The 19,118-nt window shown below is 40.3% G+C and overlaps 1 protein-coding gene across 2 annotated transcripts; it reads left to right on the top strand.

Annotated features, from left to right (window-relative positions):
* Nucleotides 1–453: 453 nt before the first annotated feature.
* On the top strand, nt 454–18,793 carry sytl2b (synaptotagmin-like 2b). Of its 2 annotated transcripts, XM_027279941.1 has the most exons (20): nt 460–582; nt 1,216–1,271; nt 2,561–2,718; nt 4,121–4,281; nt 4,715–4,826; nt 6,386–6,434; nt 6,530–6,632; nt 6,748–7,488; nt 8,263–10,707; nt 12,488–12,601; nt 12,690–12,740; nt 12,834–12,928; nt 13,020–13,136; nt 13,697–13,866; nt 14,755–14,857; nt 14,996–15,157; nt 15,404–15,488; nt 15,592–15,694; nt 16,022–16,227; nt 16,912–18,793. In XM_027279941.1, the coding sequence occupies exons 3-20, from the start codon at nt 2,618–2,620 to the stop codon at nt 17,058–17,060; spliced, it is 5,067 nt and encodes a 1,688-aa protein (XP_027135742.1). In that variant the 5' UTR covers nt 460–582; nt 1,216–1,271; nt 2,561–2,617; the 3' UTR covers nt 17,061–18,793. The 2 variants fall into 2 exon arrangements, with proteins under 2 accessions (XP_019114887.2, XP_027135742.1); XM_019259342.2 differs by lacking the exon at nt 1,216–1,271 and having other exon boundaries at nt 454–582.
* The last annotated feature ends 325 nt before the right edge of the window (nt 18,794–19,118 follow it).

Below are 19,118 nucleotides of genomic sequence, written 5' to 3'. Positions count from 1 at the left end.
CAGTCCTGGGATAACATCAGGGTCACATCAGGGTCACCTGTCTGCTCCAAACACCCTTTGTCTACCTTTAACCGTGTTATTTGTACTGTAAACATGTAGCTGCTGTTTGAAATGGCTCATGTTGCTCCTGTGGCCTGTGGGGATGTTCACACCCTTTTGTCAAACACACTGATAGAAACTGAGGACACCTGCTGGTCGATACATGCCACTGCAGCCCAGAGGACGTGGTGTCATAAATAAAATAAAATAATAAATAAACGCACACTTTGAATTTTGCATCATAAACATCCACAGCAGCCTTAAAATAAAAAGATAAAGTTGAAGAAGCAGCTCATCTGGCTGCTGTTTACTGTCATGCCTCCTCCCCATCCACACACACACACACTGAGTCCGCCCTCCTCCTCCTCCTCCTCCTCCTCCTCAGCTCCTGTCCGAGGAGTCCAGCGCATCCAGCAGCAGCAGCAGCAGACCTGAGGAGGAGGTGAAAACTTTTCAAACCTCGTTTTGCTTTGTTTTCTTTTGTTTTTTTGAGGATGGGAGTTACAGGAGCGGTTTGTGACGAGACTGCGGGTGTCCTGTAAGGTAAGCGACATGTCAAACATGTTGTCAGAGAGTTTAATGATGAGAGACAAGTTGTCTCAGCTGCACAGAATGATATGAAGGAAAGCTTTTATTAACGCATGCTCTCATTGTAATGTGAGCAGATCATAAAAGGTCAAAAACATGCTGTGGAAAAAATACTCAGATCTGCAGCTTAGGTAAAGAAAGTAATACCACAGTGTAGAAATACATAAAAGTATTTAAATAAACTTAAAAGTACCAATAGAAAGAATGGAGCATCCTTTTCAGAAGAACATACTGTATATTAATAATTACTGAGGTTTTCATGTGTGAGCATCACTTTAATGTTGTAGCTGTAAAGATGGAGCTATGATTGCTTTATGCAGTGCTGGGTAGCTTGTGAATTTGGGATCAGTGAAGTTTTATCTTAAAATGTGTTAACATATTTTGTATTATTAATCTGAATCTGTAAAGTAACTTAAGTTTAAATAAATGTAATGGAGTAAAAACTAAAACATTTACCTGGGGAATTGTAGTGGAATCAAAATATGAATAAGAATGAATGGAAATGATCAAATGAAGTACAAGTACTTCAAAATGAGTTTAGTACTTGAGTAAATATACTTTATGTCCACCACTGTGAAACACTTTCAGACAGAAATCCCCCCGAGCTGCAGGACAAGTCTGACTTCTTCTCCTTTTAATTAAAGGTAGAGATAACATACCATCTGATCATCTGGTAAATTGCATTACATGTCTTTTGCTGAGCACACAAAAACACGTTGTACCGTACACAGCCTGTATGTCACAGTCTGCAGCTGCGCAAAGACACGTATGACTGGTATCGACGTTGTATCACGTTACTGTGAAGTACTGTGTGACTAATTCAAAGTGTGCTCACACACTCATGTCTGTTGTGTCAGAAAACATTTACCTAAATAAACATGCAAACCCACAAAAAATAAATTTTAATCATTTATCATGGAGAACCAGTGATGGAAGAAGTACTCAGATACTTTATTTAAGTAAGAGTACTCAGTTACAAATTAAAGTTCCTAAAAAAATATACTTAAATCATCTAAAAAACTTGTTTTCCAGTTGTTTTCATCTGATTTTGTAATTCATGCATCCTGTTGCAGCTGTTAGAGGTGGAGCTAGTTTGAACCACTTGATTTACAGCTTGGTCATTTTGTCCTCTGCTTTCCAATCTGAGGGTGGAGCTCCTCTAAAGGGTCACGTGATATGCTTAAAGGATTTTCAGTTCAAACAGTTACTTAAATGAAAACATCTCTGTCGTTTAGAGGGGGAACCGCTCACTACAGCCTTACAAACATCAGATCTTTGACACCAGTACTGAGTTTAGATATTATATACTGCGGACAGTAGAGTGAATTTATGAACTGGAACAGAGAATAGACTTTGTGGTGTGTGCACTGATGTTCCTATGCAAATATATCACCAAAAGCATTTTTTTATGCATATCAAACAACACATATGCCAAAAACAATATATCTGTGATAAGCCAATATTGTGTATGTGTACATATTGTGTAAATGGTTTCACATTTTATTGTTTTATATTGTTACTTCCAGTTTTTTTTAATATTGCTTGCACTGTACAGCACCCTGTAGTTTACTCATTTACTTAATATGGACAACTGATGGACAACAGACAAGGAGACACAGCTAAACACTGATTTTATTATGTTTTATATAAGAGGTCATGAACCTAAACAGTTGGAAACCACCTTTTTAAACAACGATTGACTATTATTATTTTATGTAATCTGTAAAGTTTCCCTGAAATGTATTGAAGAATAAAACATCATGAAATGGATAATAATGTAATGTAATTTTACACCACTGTGCAGAACAGACACAGTGATTCACCTCACAATCATAATCATTTGTTGAATTGTTGGAAAGGCTTCAAGTGTGGCAGACGTTTCTGATTTAAATGGATCTAATCGGCGCTGCTGCATTCACTGGTCTGTCATCAGAAGTCTGTCGCGTGGAAGAAGTGGAAGAAACAACTTGCCCCTTGCTGAGGAGGAACCATGATCGACCTGAGCCACCTGACGGAGGAGGAGCAGGGGATGATAATGACGGTGCTGAGGAGGGACGCCGAGCTGAAGAAGGCTGAGGAGGAGAGAATCAGGTAGAAATATGCGTCTCCTCTAGAAGTTGGTAAATGTCTGGACATCATCCAACTCGGGTTGTTTTACATAAGCAGAAATGTTTTGGCATTTGGGCTAATCTCATGTTATTCAGCTAATGTCATTAAGTCCTTCCATCGCCTGTTTTGTGAGAAGAGGCCTTTGAGGGACTATAAACATGTCGGTTGGAATGATACTTGTCTGGCCATAATAGAATAACACGATAACAGCTTGGCCGGATACAGACGTTGCCTCCGTTACAGAGACGCCTCAATGTGAGACGTTCAATTAGATTACAGACAAGTCCACACGTGGGAGCAGAGCGTGCTGCTGCGACGGGCAGAAATAGAAACCTTTAAAGGCCTCGGTGATGAGACACATCTCACCTTTGATGACCACATAGTGTGAGTTAAAGAAAAAATGTTGAATATCACAGCTTTGACTTAAAATCAGCTGTTTCTAGTGTTGAAACTCTGGGAGGGGTCAAACATTCCTCACTGTGTATATTAAAGGCTTGTTAGGACAAACAAAAGGCCTGACTCTCCCAATCGAAATGCAGCCCTGCATGAAAACCAACAAAAAAAAAGAGATGAGATGTGTTTCATTTCATCTCATTTTCAAGAATGCTGCCGTGAAACAATGCTTTTCACTGTGAGTTTAATGGAATTGGCCGTCTGAGTTTTTCATCAGCGGGAGGCTGAATGCTCGCTGTGTCTCGGCCAGTCTAGTGTAAAAGGATTAAGCCAACAGCCTGTAATAATGTGCTACCCTTATTTCACATGATCGCCGCGCTTCTCTGTCCACAGGAAAGATGAGTCGGAGCCGTATTTTGCCTTTGATTCAATTTTGATGGAAATGTTTTGCGAATTCCTTCCTTTAGATGGATCATGTGCAACTGTAGTAGATTAAAAAAACAACAGGAGAGAGTTATACAAAGGTTTGAGTCCCGACAGGAAACCTAATCTTCTCATGTATGTTGTAGCAACGTTTCTATGCTCTGAAATCCCCGGGGAAATGCGTCTTGCACATTGCAACTTTCTGGGTTTTTTTTGTATTTTTAAACCCAAATCTACAACAAAACCAGTCGAGCAGACATTCGGTTTGTTTCCTCCTTGCCCTTGGCTTTATATTTCACCTCATATTTAGAGATTAGCGCCGCTCAAACTGAATTCAAACGGTGTCAAATTCTCCATTCAGTGCATCTTAAAGAAAAGCATCGCCTTGTATTTGTTCAGTCTTTTTGTGTCTCTGTAGCCACTGGGCTGGAAAAGTACAATATCCTGTGTGTATTTAATAACTTCAACATAGATTAACATCGGCGCATAAAAAGACAATAAATGTCAACAGAGAAAAACCTCTTCACGTAAACGTTTGTTCATGTCTGCGTTGTGTTTTTCCCTCCAGCAAACTGGAGAAAATACTCAACAGTGACTCACAGCCGGACGCAAAGCTCAAGTACCTGAGTGGAGAGTGGTTTTACGAGGCCAAGTCTCGCAGGCACATGGACAAGATCCACGGCTCGGAGATCATCCTGGCCTCCATGAAACAGAAGAAAGCTGGTTTAGGTGTGTTTGTTCTGTACTGTTGACTAAGGGCTTGTTTTAAAGCCCGTCATGACCTCTATACATTAATGCTTGGGTTTGTCAGAAACTGTATTTTCTTAGCAGCAGGTTACATCTTCAGAAGTATTTTAATGCTCCCTCAGATGTCTACTGTTTGCACAGGGTGAAGCCAAAGTTTCACTCAGATTGCATTGCTGATGCCTTAAGAGTGGATCTTCCACTATGTTACAGTGGAGAAACAGATCAGAGTAAAAAGTCTAAAGATGTTGCAACAAACATTTGTGGCAAACTTTTTATCCTTTGTGACTGGATGACAGGTGAAAATATAATGTTTCAGTCTCACCTCTAAGATTTGAATCACAGAGGTTCATCTGCATTTTAAAACTGCGTGTTTTGATGAACTCATGTTAACTCATCTCTCCTTTTTCCGCTGCAGACGGCTCTCTTCGAATTGAACGATCTAAAACGCCGAGCAGTCGAGGTTCGGACATCGTCCCTCCACCCAAACCTGCCAGATGTTTGGACGCTCTAGAGCCGAAGGAGATCAAGTACACAAACCTTTCTTTTCCATCAATGTACCCACACACTATGTTCATCTTTGTTCAGCCTCCTGCAAGCGTGGATTTTGTTCAGTGTGGTTCACTCGTTCATTTTCCCACGCATGTTTCCAATCCTAAATCTCATAAAGAAGGTCGAGTCTTAAAGATGCTTAAAGAAAACTCGATCAATTTGAAGTACTGTTTTAGCTCGTCTCTCTCACTCTATGGGTCTACTTGTGTGTGTGTGTGTGTGTGTGTGTGTGTGTGTGTGTGTGTGTGTGTGTGTGTGTGTGTGTGTGTGTGTGGTGTCTTGTGACTCAGCCTGTGTAAACATAGGTGGTGCTGACTGGGAACATGGCAGTTTTATGGCTCAGCAGCAGCTAGCTGCTCACAACATCACAGGATGTGGTCTGACGTATGAAGAGAAAACAGGCAGACTGTTCAGGGAAGTGTTTACCACAGACAGGATCAGGATTTCTTTTTTATTATAATAATTATTATTATACATGCTGAACACTTGTGTGCACAACATCTGCATTTAAGTAACTTTGTGCCAAAGCTGAGACACATTAACTTCTTTCGCAACCTGGGTCAATATTTGATTTGGCCTCTGTATCCTGTATCCGGTAAAATACCAGATCTTTTGGACTTCTTTTGATATTGTGGTTGGTTAGGTTGGGTAGACATCTTCCTCTTTGGTATCAGCGCTCTGCTTTACGGGTCAGTAAGTCTCAGTCATGCACACTACAACATACACGTGAGAAAAAAACACACCGATTTTGCTGCTCAGATGTTTTGCGGCAGGCAAAAGTTAAAACTTAATCTGAGTAACCTCATGTGATGCTTTGTAGCAGTGGTTAGAAAGGACACACACACCAAAGGAATAACATGTCAGGTGTGGTGTTTCTGTCCACTTATTTCGATTTAATTTGGCTTCATGCTGTCACATTCTGACCAAAACCCGTCCTGCGCTTTAATAAACCCAAAGTTAAAATAACTCTTGAGATACAGCCGGTTTCTTTTTTTGGTACTTTGAGGTTTCTCAAACATGTTGGGATGGGTATCAAGATTTTCCTGACTAGTTAGTCCCGAAATATCAATATCAAGTTCTAAGCTTGACTACCACTTAATTAAATTAGTCTCAAGCTACATCGTCTTCTGTGTTACATGAAACTATTAACGTCCGCTTCAACTGTAGGACAACTGAACACTGACAAAACAATGTGATGCATCATATCACTCCGCCACTATTAACATTATTGATATTAAAGGCAAGGTGTATCATAAAATATAGTACCTCTTCTAAATTAAGGACTAGAATACAAATAGTAATCATTAATTAAATCATACCAATTTATCCACCAAACCTGAGAAAAATAATGTCATCTATAAAATAAATATTCACAAAATAAATCTCATCTTAGATCATTTTAACAACCTTATAGCAGTCAAAGCCAAAGTGTGACCTGGTCTGGACCTTTAGGTTGTGAACCACTGCTTTATAGTGCTTGTATTTCTTTTATATTCATCTCCCATCTAAACATTTCAATTGTTTTTTTTGTCCTCAGCGATGCAGAAAAAGAGAATCTAAATTCAGCAGTCTGCTCTCCAAGACTGGTACGCGTATGTTACAAAACAAATCAGCCTGTCTCTGTACATGTTTTCAGTTTCTAGTTGCATTCACATTGCTGATATTGTCATTTTCCTTCAAGCCAAGGCACAACCCTTTCAACCGTGCTTCTCTTATTGTTGTTGAGCCACCTGAAAATAATAATGACGTGTCAACCGGCCGGGACAAGGAGTCTTCTGAGACAGGTTTGAATTTGTAAACATATATGCAAGATGTGAAATAGAAATTGCCCTCATGATGCACTAAAATAAATGTGCAGTATATAATACGGACTGAGTGTTTCCTTCATGTTTCCATCAGAGCTCATATCGCCACTGAAGAGCCACCCAGCAGCAGCAGCAGCCAGTCAGACTTCAGGGAGCTCCCTCACATCTGAGGCCTCGTCTGCAGGGTTCAGGCCAGTGCCAAAGAAGAGGACATTTCTCTCCAGACGTACTTCCAGTCAGACAGAAAGCAATGGCCTGGGTTCAGACACTCAGGTAGGGTCAGCGGGGGTTGTTCCTGCCCCGAGAAGGAGCCTCCAGCGAGGGTCCAGTGGAAGCTCTAACCAGTCCTACCCGAAGAGCCAAGATGAAGCGCCTCAGAAAAGTGTAGTTTCTGATCAAGTATCTCACTCTGCTCAGCCGTCAAGATCTGTAGAGGAAAACTCCCAGCAGCCACTCTGTGATGTATCTCAGGTTACATCTAATACCGCTGCGGAGAGAGAAAGAAACCCACCTTCACAAACAAGAGACAGATCAGTGGACGATTCGTCCAATGACTCTCACCCAAAAAAATTGAATAAACTCTCTCATCCTTCATCTGCAACTCACAACCTCCACAACGTTAGACCAGCCACCCACACCGGCAGCAATACATCCTCTGACAAAGAAATCCCACAGAGGAGCAACGAACGACACGATGAGACACAGAGAGAGCATGGAGAGGTGAAGGCTGTCATCCTGCACACTGGCAGCATTCAGGATTCAGACAGAGAGAATAACAGCAGTGTGGGAACAGCGATGAGGCAGGAAGACCTGAGTTTGCCACAAAGCACTGAGGGTGAGTTCAATAACAAGAAATAGCCTCACTGGCAGGTAAAAGTTTGAGTTTGTTGGCACATGAAACCTTAAAATGAATCTGGTTATACAAGTTGTGAATAGTTCTACCACAGGGTGATTTTTGTTTCTCAAACTGTTTCATTTTGTGGAATTTTAGAGGTCTGAAGAGGTGAAAGTGTTCGGTATTTCACAAGAAAAAGGATAAATAAATAAAGATCTTGTGAACCACTGAAATGAGGAGCAGTTTTATGAAAGAAACACAAACTATATTTCCAATCATCTGTTCTTGTGCACATTTTCAATTGAAAAAAGGCAGAAATATCTGAAAAACATAAATATGTTTGGCTAAGGTTGAAAAAATTGGCATATTAAAACAATTAAGAAGAAAACGACTGGTGGTGGCAACCCACGAAAGGTAAAGCAAACCTGTCGTATAGCTGTCCAATCCCAGAACCCATTGGCTATCAATGAGGATTTAGCCTCTGCAGACAACAAACAATGTTTCTCCTGGTCTCCCGGTGTAACCGGCAAATACTGATACATGGGAATGACCGGAAAGACACATTTCTGCTCATCTCTATGAACAGGTATCTCCACATGAATGCAGATAACTTTAACAAAAGCTAAATCTCATCTGATGCTAGTCAAGAAGTTCAGAGATTGGGTTTTGGACAATGCGTTCGACCTCTTTTGCTTCCAACAGACTTGATAAAATGTGACTAATTAATACCACAACTGGAAGTATTCACTTCTCTTTTCATATGTTTCTTTTCAGATCCAGATCCTCCAGTATTATACGATCTCATCTTCATTGATAAGTCTGATCCTCAGAAGAAATCAAATCAGACACAGGTGTTTAAATTGTCCACTCAGACCACCAGTCCCACGGGTGATGAGGACTCCATCACGAAGGTGCTGGACTGGTTCAGTCGCAGCACAGACAGTCTTGATTGGATAAATACAAAAGGCGGCCCAGAGTCCACAAAGAGCTCCGACAAACATGTTGACATCAACAAATCAAGAGGCGAAGATTCATTAAGAAAAGATGCCGGGGATATTGTAAGTGATAGGAAGAAGGAAACTCAGGAGATGAAGAGAAGTCACTTACAAAAACAGGCCAATGAGACCAAAGAGTTAAAAGCAACAGACAGAGTAGGCAACAAGGAAGTGAACGAAACACAAGAAGAGGTGAAGAAGGAAAGCAGAGAAAGAATGCGGTCACAGGATTCACAAGATAATACAGACGAGAGCCAACCAACCCAAATCTCACATCTGAAGTCATTCTGGGAGAAAAGCAACGTGGGCCCTAAAATACTTATCGGCAAATCAGTCACGCCCAGCGACAAAGGAAAACCTGCTCACCTCTCAGCAGAGAAAGACGAGGAGAAAATGAACAAACCCCACGGAGCGTCTGATATGCCCACTGTGCCTGGAATATACAATGGGAAGGGGAGTTATGGGGAAGAAAGAGAACAACAGCTGGTAGTCGGTCCACAGAAAGATACTGGAGACAATATTCATTTAAATGGTAACCAGGAAGTATACAGTCTAGTGATGAATACTTCATCTCCAAGAAACACAGATTTAAAATTAGCAGCCAATCTCCAAGTAGCAGACAGAAGAGGTCCAGAGTCTGAGAGCATCTCTTTTGTTAAACCCAATCCACAACCTGACAGTATTTCCCAATCTAAAGAAACTCTACTGCTAGACGAACTGTCCAAGACTATTCCTGCATCTCAGCTAGATACAGATCTCCAAACACGGGACAGTCCAGACGCTGATAAGCTGCATTTGTCCAGAAACAGCCCGTACATGGACTACAAGCAAGGTGGGAATGATATACAGATCACACCAAAAACACAAATGCGTAGAGGTTCAAGTGAAGAAGTAAAGAGGAGGGACAGCGAGGATAAAGGAATTCAGTCGAGCATGTCTCCGAAACGAAAGGAAGATAAAGTTAACAGTCCTCACTCAAACAGAAAAGGTTTACCACACCAAGAAAGTACTGCCGAGAGGATAAAGCAGCTCAAATCTTTCTGGGAGCAGGAGAGGAACAAGCCCATGTTTTACACCGGAAAACCTAAACCTCTCGGGGAAGGCAAAGTCGCTCGTGGTGCAAATCAGGCGAAAATGAATAAAAGATTCACAAAGTCAGAGTTTGACCTGAGCTCAATTGGAAATTATCCAGACAGCGATGAGGAAGACAGTGATAGAAATCATCAAAATTTTACTGTTCTCCCTTTGAATCAGAGGATAGAGAAGTCGTCCCCTAGCCTGGGCACGAACCGAATACAATTTAACACTCTGCGTGAGTTCTGGGACGAGGCCACATCAGATACGAAGGGATCTTTTTCATTTGACAAACCCAAAAGTCCAAAAAAGAAAGAGTCAATAAGTGCCCAGCTTCCTTCTCAGGAGATAAAGTGTGGTGACTCTGAGATTTACCGCGAGAAAACAAGACAAGCTGTCCTGAAATCATCATCATCATCATCCCCAACTCTTCCAAATCGATCAAAGTCGCCTCATGACAGACAGTGTGTGTCACGAGTAATTAATGACGGCAAAAACAGTCTGTCTAATTATACAACAGCTGAGCAGCAGAGAGAGTCCAAAAGGAGCTCAAAAGACTCAAATCGAGACGAGAAATCCACGAAACCACCAAGCAGCTCGGGAAAAGAGACTCGCTCTCCAAAGAACAGAAAAGACAGCTTCAGCAATTCGAGCAGTCGTGGAAATTCAATGCGTCGTGCTGCTAGCATGTTCGCTCTCAGTGTTCCTGATGAAAAAGATCAAAGTCAGCTTAAAATGGACGTAAGCCCCGTCCACCCCCAGAGCAGGAAGCAGAGGCAGAACTCCGAAAAAGCCGCCGGGCCGAGAAGATCATCAGAGGAAACTGAGACTCTGACTCCACGTGCACGGGCGTGTGTTCCCAGAGACTACCGCCATTACCTGGGCATGACAGATAACAACAGCGTCCACACCTCCCTCGCCCCAGATATTAAGGACGAGGGGTCAGAGGGCAAGTCCGGGTATGAATTCGACCTGGTTGTGCCCGTGAGGGCCAGCACTCCGGTGAGCTCAGAGGAGCGCTACAGTCGGAAGGGCAGCAAGGCGAGTCAACGCCCCCTGTGGGCAAACTACAGCAGCTCAGACACTGGTCAGGAGTCATCTATGAGCAGCACGTCAGACACCTGGTCCATCTCGAGGAACAGTTCAAACCGTGAGCACTAACTTCAGTTTCTTTTTTTTACAGTACAAGTACAAAAATGCATGTCAACATAATATTCCTGCTGTAATTATTAATGATTAATTACTATATTAAGTCTACATTTTTTAGCTATTTAATTTATCTCATTCTGTCTTTATATCTGAATATATCTACTTGTCCTCCTCTGCCGAGAACAGGTTAAAAAAGTGTTTGAGGTTTTTTAGCATCTTGACCATGAAAAGTAAGTTGGCGTTTAGTATTTTTGATAATAGTAACAACAATAAATCAATTTTATATAGTGTTTCTCATGTACTCAGAGATGTTTTTCAATGTAAATAGATAGAAATATAAAAAATACCAATAAAACTAAAAGAATGTCCCACAAAATTTCACACAAATGGCAAAAATTTAAATGTATTTTTAAAGGAAGAAAACCAACAAATAATATTTAAAAACTGAAAAATATTTTCCATCGAGATTAACTTGTTTAAAATCAGTAATTAGTCATTTATGTTGAATTAAGATGCGACGTGTTACATCCCAGGCAGCAGAGAATATTAAGTTTGAATAAAAATGTAACTAAAATAGAACAAAAATAACTTTTTACAGAGCAGTAAGTAAAGGCTGAGAACAAAAGAAATCAAATCAAGAATCAGTTTTGTGACATTTTATACAGTGTATAAATAATTCTTATAACATTGTAAATGAAGTTGTTTTTAACGTCTGTTTTGGTAGTTGACCTGTTTGCAGACTCATTATTACCACTGTTGGTTGTATCCAACGGTATCCTTGATATCATGTCCGTGTTGTGTTATCTGTGTTGGCAGAAGCAAATCTCTGTAAACAGTGTGTGTTCTTGCAGGTCAGCTGCCCATGTTTAATTTGTGGGCTGGGCGTGATGCATTCTTCTCTACTGACACCACACAGATAAAAACACCAGCCTACAACTTGAGCAGCTTCATGTCCACTTTCTTTAACAGTAGATTTAATACCTTTAAAGGAGGAGCTATAAACACAATATTATATACATAATATATAAACAATGTATAAAAGTTGATGCACATGCAGCATTGTATGTTAAAAAATCTTTTTATTTTACTAATAAATTTATATCATAGCAAGCAAATCAAACTCAAACATAAGCACAAAAACGTATATCTAATAATATACACTAAATACCTATATATTTACATTCTCATTTTTGTGTATTATGAGAAAGGCTGCAATGATTACTCAATTAATAGATTGGTAATCTATTACTCTTCAGCAAAAATTAGAAAAGATTTGCTGCATTATGAGTCTTGTATGCACAATCTGCTTCTTTCCGAAATTGTACAATAGGTAATCATTAAAACCAATTAATTTAAATTTTCAGTCAGTAATATATATTTTTTATAATAGTATAACAAATAACAAATATATAGCCAGCCGCGTTCAACAAACACCACACCCCTGACCACACCTATGAGGGGGAAAAGTATAGTAAATTAAATATCTTTTGGGTTATTGTGAGGAAGATAATCGATTATGAAAATAACTACTAGATGTGGCGATAATTAAAGTCAAGATACATAAGATAAAAATAAGTTCTGTAGTCCACAGACTCGCTTTAGTAAAATAATCTCACACTTTTATTTAAATCACATTTTACTGGCTCAGAATACAAACTCATTACTCTGAAGAACTGAAAACAAAGACTCTGTCCTCTGTTCAATATCGTTGTTTACTTGATGACTGTCAGTACTGTAAACCAGCACAGAAATCCATTTGTTGAGTTTTTCTCTCTCTGTAGGTGAGAACGACGATGAGTGCCAAAACCCTGTGAGGAAGGCGTTGAGGCGAGCAGAAGCACGGCCTAAAAATCTGGCTAAGAGCATGGAGGACATAACAGCGTCCTTATCACCACGTGAGCATGTTCTCATATCCCAGGTCGTCTTGTCCATAAGCACAGATCATTTTGGGATGATTTTCATTTTTTAAATTGTTTCTCACAGGACAAGAAAGAAGGCAAGACCCGACTGCCGACATGAGACGCATTAGTGACGGTAAAAACTGCCCGATCCTTTTCAATACGGCTCCATTTGTAAGCAGTCTTGTAAGATTATGTATGTTTTGTTTTCCAATCAATCAATCTTTAGTTTCGTCTATCCCGTCACCCTCCTCGTCTTTATTTTCGGATCCAGACCACCTGAAGAAGATGAGCAAATCAGTTCCTTCGTTCTTACAGAAGGAGGTAAAACCAATCCTGCATCTCTTAGTCCAGTACGTCAAAGCCCGCTCTGCATCCTCCACAGAGCCCTCTGTGCCTGCTGTCTGTGTTTCAGGATGTTGGCAGAGACACTGACTCCAACTGCGAGGACAGTTACGACCGGGGAAGACTAATGATGGGCAACTCTTTGACTAACCTCACCAGCTCCTCTGGCATGGCGTCTGTGTCCTCTGTATGTTGACACACAGCATCAGACATTGCTTACACATGCTTCATATACAGAGACAGCTTCCTAAAACTGCACCACTCGTTCTCAGGGAATGACATTAACCCATAATATGTTCTTTTGTTAGGAGTAGTATCACTGTTTCAAACAGCATGACATGTTTTGGGTTAGCACAATAGCTTTTCATCTCTATAAGCCTCATGGTCGGGACCAGATGGTCATTATAAGAGTGCTCCACCAATTTAGGATTGTTTGAGTCACATGGACAGATATTGTCTTTTTTATTCCACACATTCATGTGTCAAAATTTAGGAAGTACAAAGGCTCAGCAGCGACCCAGGGTTGGAATCTGACCTGCCCCCCTATGCTGCATGTCGTTCCCCATCTCTCTCCCCACATTCCTGTCACTCTTCAGCTGTCTCGATCAAATAAAGCTTAAAAAAGATAGATAGAATAGATTAGATGTTCAGAAAACACACAAAACACAAATTGTCCAATAAAAATAATGTAATGATTACAGTTCTGATTGATAATATAAAGATGTTTGGCTGCTTGTTTGCTCGTAGCTGAGTGGAAGCGTGATGACCATGTACAGCGGGGACTTTGGAAACGTGGAGGTTCAGGGAAACATCCAGTTCTCCATCAACTACATTCAGAAGCTCAGAGAGTTTCACATCTTTGTGGCTGAGTGTCGAGACTTGGCCGCTGTCGACCCAAAGAGAGGGCGCTCAGATCCGTGAGTCCTGCACCTGAAACATTTTAGGATCGTATTCTAATATTTCTACACTTTAAATGTAGAATTCAGTGTTGAAAACTAGAGCTACAAGTATAAGAAACAGGCACAAACATACAGAATTCAAGTGACCTTAGGTTTACCATGAAGAAGCATAATTGCAGCTGGACAGTTTTCAGGTTTTTGTGTTGCGCATGCAACATATACCACATGTACCAGCTATATTGCAAACAATACAGACTAAAAAAAGGCAAAACACATAGTCCATATTGTTGTGGAGAAGTCAAAGGTCAATGGTGAGGTCAGGAAGGAAGAAAGTGTTCAGGAGCCTCTGATGTCTTATGCCGTATTATTTATTGACGCTTGATCAAGGAGAATTAGGGACATTCTCAAAAGTTCATCAGAAGTGCCTGAGTCGGTCTCACATTCTGCCCAACTCATCCTGGTGGATAGACTTTAAACCCCAAGATAACACCACAAATACTACACACCTAGAATTAGTCAAAGAGAATGTCTTTACCCATGGAGGTGTTATTGTCAACATATTCTAGTCTGGAGACACAGATGTCTGTTTATGCAGATTGGAATGTCAACAACAAGCTATCTATTATGTCTAAGCAGGCAGCAATAGGTCTCTTTGACCCAGGCCACCACAGTGTTAAGATAGACTGGCACCTACTGTTCTCAACCAAAGCCAAATAACTAATACTGCCAAGGACCTCAAGGCCCACACATGACCTCGTGTAACCTAAGGATAGGAAATCTCAATGTATCACAAATGGGACTGCATAAGTTTACTAGGCATGTGGATCGGGTATTTTGATACCTCAGTACGGTATTATATACGCGTATCTTAACAGATAAAACCTTTTAGTCTCTGTTTTTTTTAAGGTATGTCAAAAGCTACCTGGCTCCTGACAAAGCGAATCTGGGAAAGAGGAAAACATCCGTAAAAAAGAAGACGCTAAATCCAACTTTCAACGAGATCCTCAGAGTAAGAATCCACAGATATAAAAATGCCATGTCATGTTAAACATACATAAACAGTCACTTTCCCACGCTGTAACACGTAATTCTTGGCATGCATGTGAATGAACAAACAAAAGAAGCTCGCTCTTCCCTGTCCTTACAGTATCGCGTTCGCATGGAGTATCTGAGGACCCAGACGCTTATTCTCTCCGTCTGGCATCATGACACCTTTGGCAGGAACAGTTTCCTGGGCGAGGTAGACATGGACCTGTCCAAGTGGGACTTTGACCACACCCAGATGAACTACTTAGCCTTGAAAGCAAGGGTACTAAGAAACACGCACACACACATACACACACACACACAAGGCTCCTTTATCCACAGCATTTGTTTTCTCATCAAACAACAGCGGGTTATTTAACAATGTGGCTATCCTGCTTGAGTCTATTTGAGCTGGCTGGATCACATGCACTGGAGTCATTGTATAACCTGGGTACAAAGAAATTGTGCAGCTTCATGGTGGATTATGGATCTACTGTTTATGTAAGGTATACTCTATCAAACGTTTCAGACTACACCCACTCTGGCGCCATCAAACGGCCGAGGAGAGATGAGAATAGCCATACGGTTCTTGCCACAGATCATCCACAGTGAAGGTCTGCTTCTGTTTTTTATTATTGTTTTTTTGCTGTAATCCCACCAATTCTACATACAAGGTTCTTTAAATATTTAGTGTATGTTGTCATTTGTTCTTCAAAGGATTAGCGAAGGAGGTTCGAAACGCTGGAGAGATTCACATTTGGGTGAAAGAATGCAAGAACCTGCCTCTAATCAGGGCCACCATTGACCCATATGTTAAGTGGTATGTGGAAACAATTAAAGAAAAGGTCATGCATTTTGGGAAATACTGTCTGCATTATAAATATGAAGCTACATCTAGGAGCCAGTTAGCTCAGTTTAACAAGGACTGGCTGGGCAAAGGGGAAACAGCAAGGTGTTTCCCCTTTATTTACAGTCTTTATGCTGAGCTAAGTTAACTCCTTACTGCCTATAATGTTAGATTTATATTGAACAAATGAGAAATGATTGTTGTATCAATCTCCCCATCTGATTCTTAGCAAGCAAATATGCATATTTCCCAAAATGTCAATCATCAGTCAGCATGTTTCCTTTTCCCCTTCGTCTCAAGTTTTGTGCTGCCAGACACGAGCAGGAAGAGTCGCCAGAAGACACGTGTGCTGCGGAGGACAGTAGACCCAGCGTTTAACCACACAATGGTGTACGACGGCATCAGAGAGGTTGATTTAGCAGAAGCCTGCGTGGAGCTCACCGTCTGGGACCGGGACAGGCTAGCCAGCAACCTGTTGGGGGGCCTCAGGCTTGGAGCTGGAACAGGTACTGGATATGCAGAGCACTTGTTGGCTTTTTTTGTACTTTGCGGCCCAGTCTATCCCAAACTATCTCAGCTGGGTTTAGGTCGTCTGAACCAGCGCTCCATCACTCTCCTTCTTGGTTAAATAGCCCTTACATAGACTAGATGTGTGGTTTGGGTGATCGTCCTGTTGAAAAACAAAGAATGGCAAACCAGATGGGATGGCATGTCGCTGCAGAATGCTAGGGTAGCCATGCTGGCCTTGAATTTTAAATAAATTCCCAACTGTGTCACCAGCAAAACACCTACACACCATGACACCTCTTCCGCCCTGCTTCAAATTGGGAACCACACATGCAGTTACCGCACATTCACCTTCTATTTGTCTGAGAAAGACACGAAAGCTGGAACAAAAAGTCTTGGTCTAATATTAACGCTTTATAGTCTGAAAATAAAACTATGCAAAATGTAATTTCAGAATGCAAAACAGTAAAAATGGAAAGAAGATCGGGTTTTAATGGTATAACATTATAGCATTAATTCACTCAAGTGTTCAAAAGTCAAGTATTTAATTGATATATCCAAGTCTTTTAATATAAAAGACACAATTACCAGCTAATGTTTTGCAATACTACTTCAAATGTATCCGTTTAGACTCAAAACTGACATCTTTTAATGTTTGTATTTGTCTGTATGTGTCCCTGTAGGTAGAAGTTATGGAGCAGCAGTCGACTGGATGGATTCAACCCCCTATGAGGTGGCCCTCTGGGACCGCATGAAGGCCACCCCGAATGAATGGGTGGAGGACGTACTCCCATTAAGAATGCTGAACTCTGCCAAAACAGCTTTCAAATAAGTAGAAGTATACCAAACTGCAATACTTCAAAGACTGTATATTTTTTGAGAGGCAGAACACGGTAAATGAACAGTTTTAAAGATCCGTTGAAGGGATTTAAATGTAGTCAGGAAAATCTTTCTGAGGGTTTAAAAGATCTGATGAAAAATAAGGACACCTGAGTGAAAGATTGGAATAGCAGCAACCTGTGGTGCTATGCAAACGAAGTCATTTCTTAAATAGTCATTTGAACACTTCTGTCAACATCTCCACAGGTACTCCAGGAACATAGGAATTAATATTAGAAAAACATCTCTGGGTGGCTCAACTATGAGCTTTCATCCAAGAAGGAAAGAGGGTCCCTGCTGGTAAATGTGTTGGCAGCACTGAGGCGTACAGGGAAATGTAATTATCAAACTAACAAAAAAGAAGCATTCAACATTTAAAAAACAGACTTACATGTGACAAAGGTAACAAAATACAAAAAACACAGCCATAGTTTGGCACAGTATCTGTTTATAGGCAAGTATAGCTTTAATTAATATCCACGCAAAGCATTTTTATATATGTATTCTTGTGGTTTTCATGTTTGAATGCCCCGAAGAAGACAAAAGACAAAACTAAAGTCCACAATTTTAGTTTAAAGTTATTTGCAAGTAATATCTCATGAGCCAAATTATCAAGAAATATTCTCAATATTCTTTTTGGAAGCAGTGTAAATGTTTATGTATTAAAATTTGAAGATATTAATAATGTCCACAACAAAACAATGAAGAGAAAAGAGAAAGAGAACAGTTCTGCACAAAATAAGAGATTTTACATTTCATCAAAGTATTTCTTTTTTTTCCTTTGTTAAGCAATACGTGAAGACGTTATTTTTCATTGCACTGGACTTTCACTAAGGATATAAACTGTATTTATCTTATGTCAACAACGTTTTCACTCAGACTAACTCTTATTTTGACAGTATTGTATAAGACTTAAAATAGCATATCTGACATGTGATGAACTGCACTTAATTATACAAGCAGGATTAAAGAAATCAAAATAACCTCTATGAGTCTATTTTTTTTATCATTTGTAAACTGATATGACATATCAGTGAGTAGAGCAAAGGTTAACCTACCAATTGTTCAAATAACATGCTGTTTTTGATTAGAGTCATCAAAAGTTGCTGCTTCTGGTCAAACCTTTCGTTGATTATGTGATATAAATTAAGCATCTAGTTTTGGATTTACATACCAGGTGCCCAGTGGATAAATCCTACAGACTTTGACGATCCTCTGACTTTTCCTTTAGTGCCACCATGAGGTTGACATTTGTGGTTTTGAGTAAAATGTTAGCATGCTTTATTTACAATCAAAAATTATTTTCCAGATTCTGTGCCCCCATCTCCACATTAAACATCTATGTAACCCAGTTATAGGTAAAGGGTTGGTTCACCCAGATTACGAGAGTATATATTTATATTTCTCCGTCCTATTCTATCCATTGATACACTGTCAACATATACAACATGTGCTATTTCTTCAGTACTGAGTAGTTACAGTGAAAACTACTCACAAAACGATGGATTCATTGTGAAATCTTAGAGAAATATCTCAAAATCTGGGCAAACAATACAAAACGACCACTGTCTACATGGCTACACTGGTTGTGTTTCTTGTTTCTTGTGTTCCTTGTTGTGTTTGTGAAATGGAAAAGCTGAACATACACTTTCCTCGTGACTTCGTGAGTCTGCATGAGGAACAACATATTACAACGTAGTGTAAACGATAAAGAGGGTTTCAGGGAGAGGTGAAGGGATATGATTGGTTTTCAGACAGAGAAACACATTGCTAAAATAACACTGAAGACAATTACAACCACTGCAGGGATGTTGTACCAGCTCCTTGATGATGGACCTGTGTGAGAAAGGAAAACAAGAAGCGTCACGGTATCATGTCGTCATGCTACATATGACTACAATGAAATATTGCATGTTTGAAATAGAACTGGCCCACAGCGTTCTGCTGAGTTATGACCATCACAGTGAGCTTGTGGATGTGAAAATTAAACCAAAACTAGGGATGTTGGTTT

Source organism: Larimichthys crocea, chromosome VII (genome assembly GCF_000972845.2).
Source record: "Larimichthys crocea isolate SSNF chromosome VII, L_crocea_2.0, whole genome shotgun sequence".
In the NCBI taxonomy this organism is placed as follows: domain Eukaryota; kingdom Metazoa; phylum Chordata; class Actinopteri; family Sciaenidae; genus Larimichthys; species Larimichthys crocea.
This window is presented reverse-complemented; position numbering and strand designations above follow the sequence as displayed.

What these genes read in the sequence shown, in the direction of transcription:
- sytl2b (XM_019259342.2), top strand. Translation starts at nt 2,618, where the DNA reads ATGATCGACCTGAGCCACCTGACGGAGGAGGAGCAGGGGATGATAATG. An exon ending in CTTCGTTCTTACAGAAGGAG is followed by an intron (nt 12,929 to 13,019) that starts GTAAAACCAATC and finishes TCTGTGTTTCAG; the next exon opens with GATGTTGGCAGAGACACTGA. An exon ending in ATTGACCCATATGTTAAGTG is followed by an intron (nt 15,695 to 16,021) that starts GTATGTGGAAAC and finishes CTTCGTCTCAAG; the next exon opens with TTTTGTGCTGCCAGACACGA.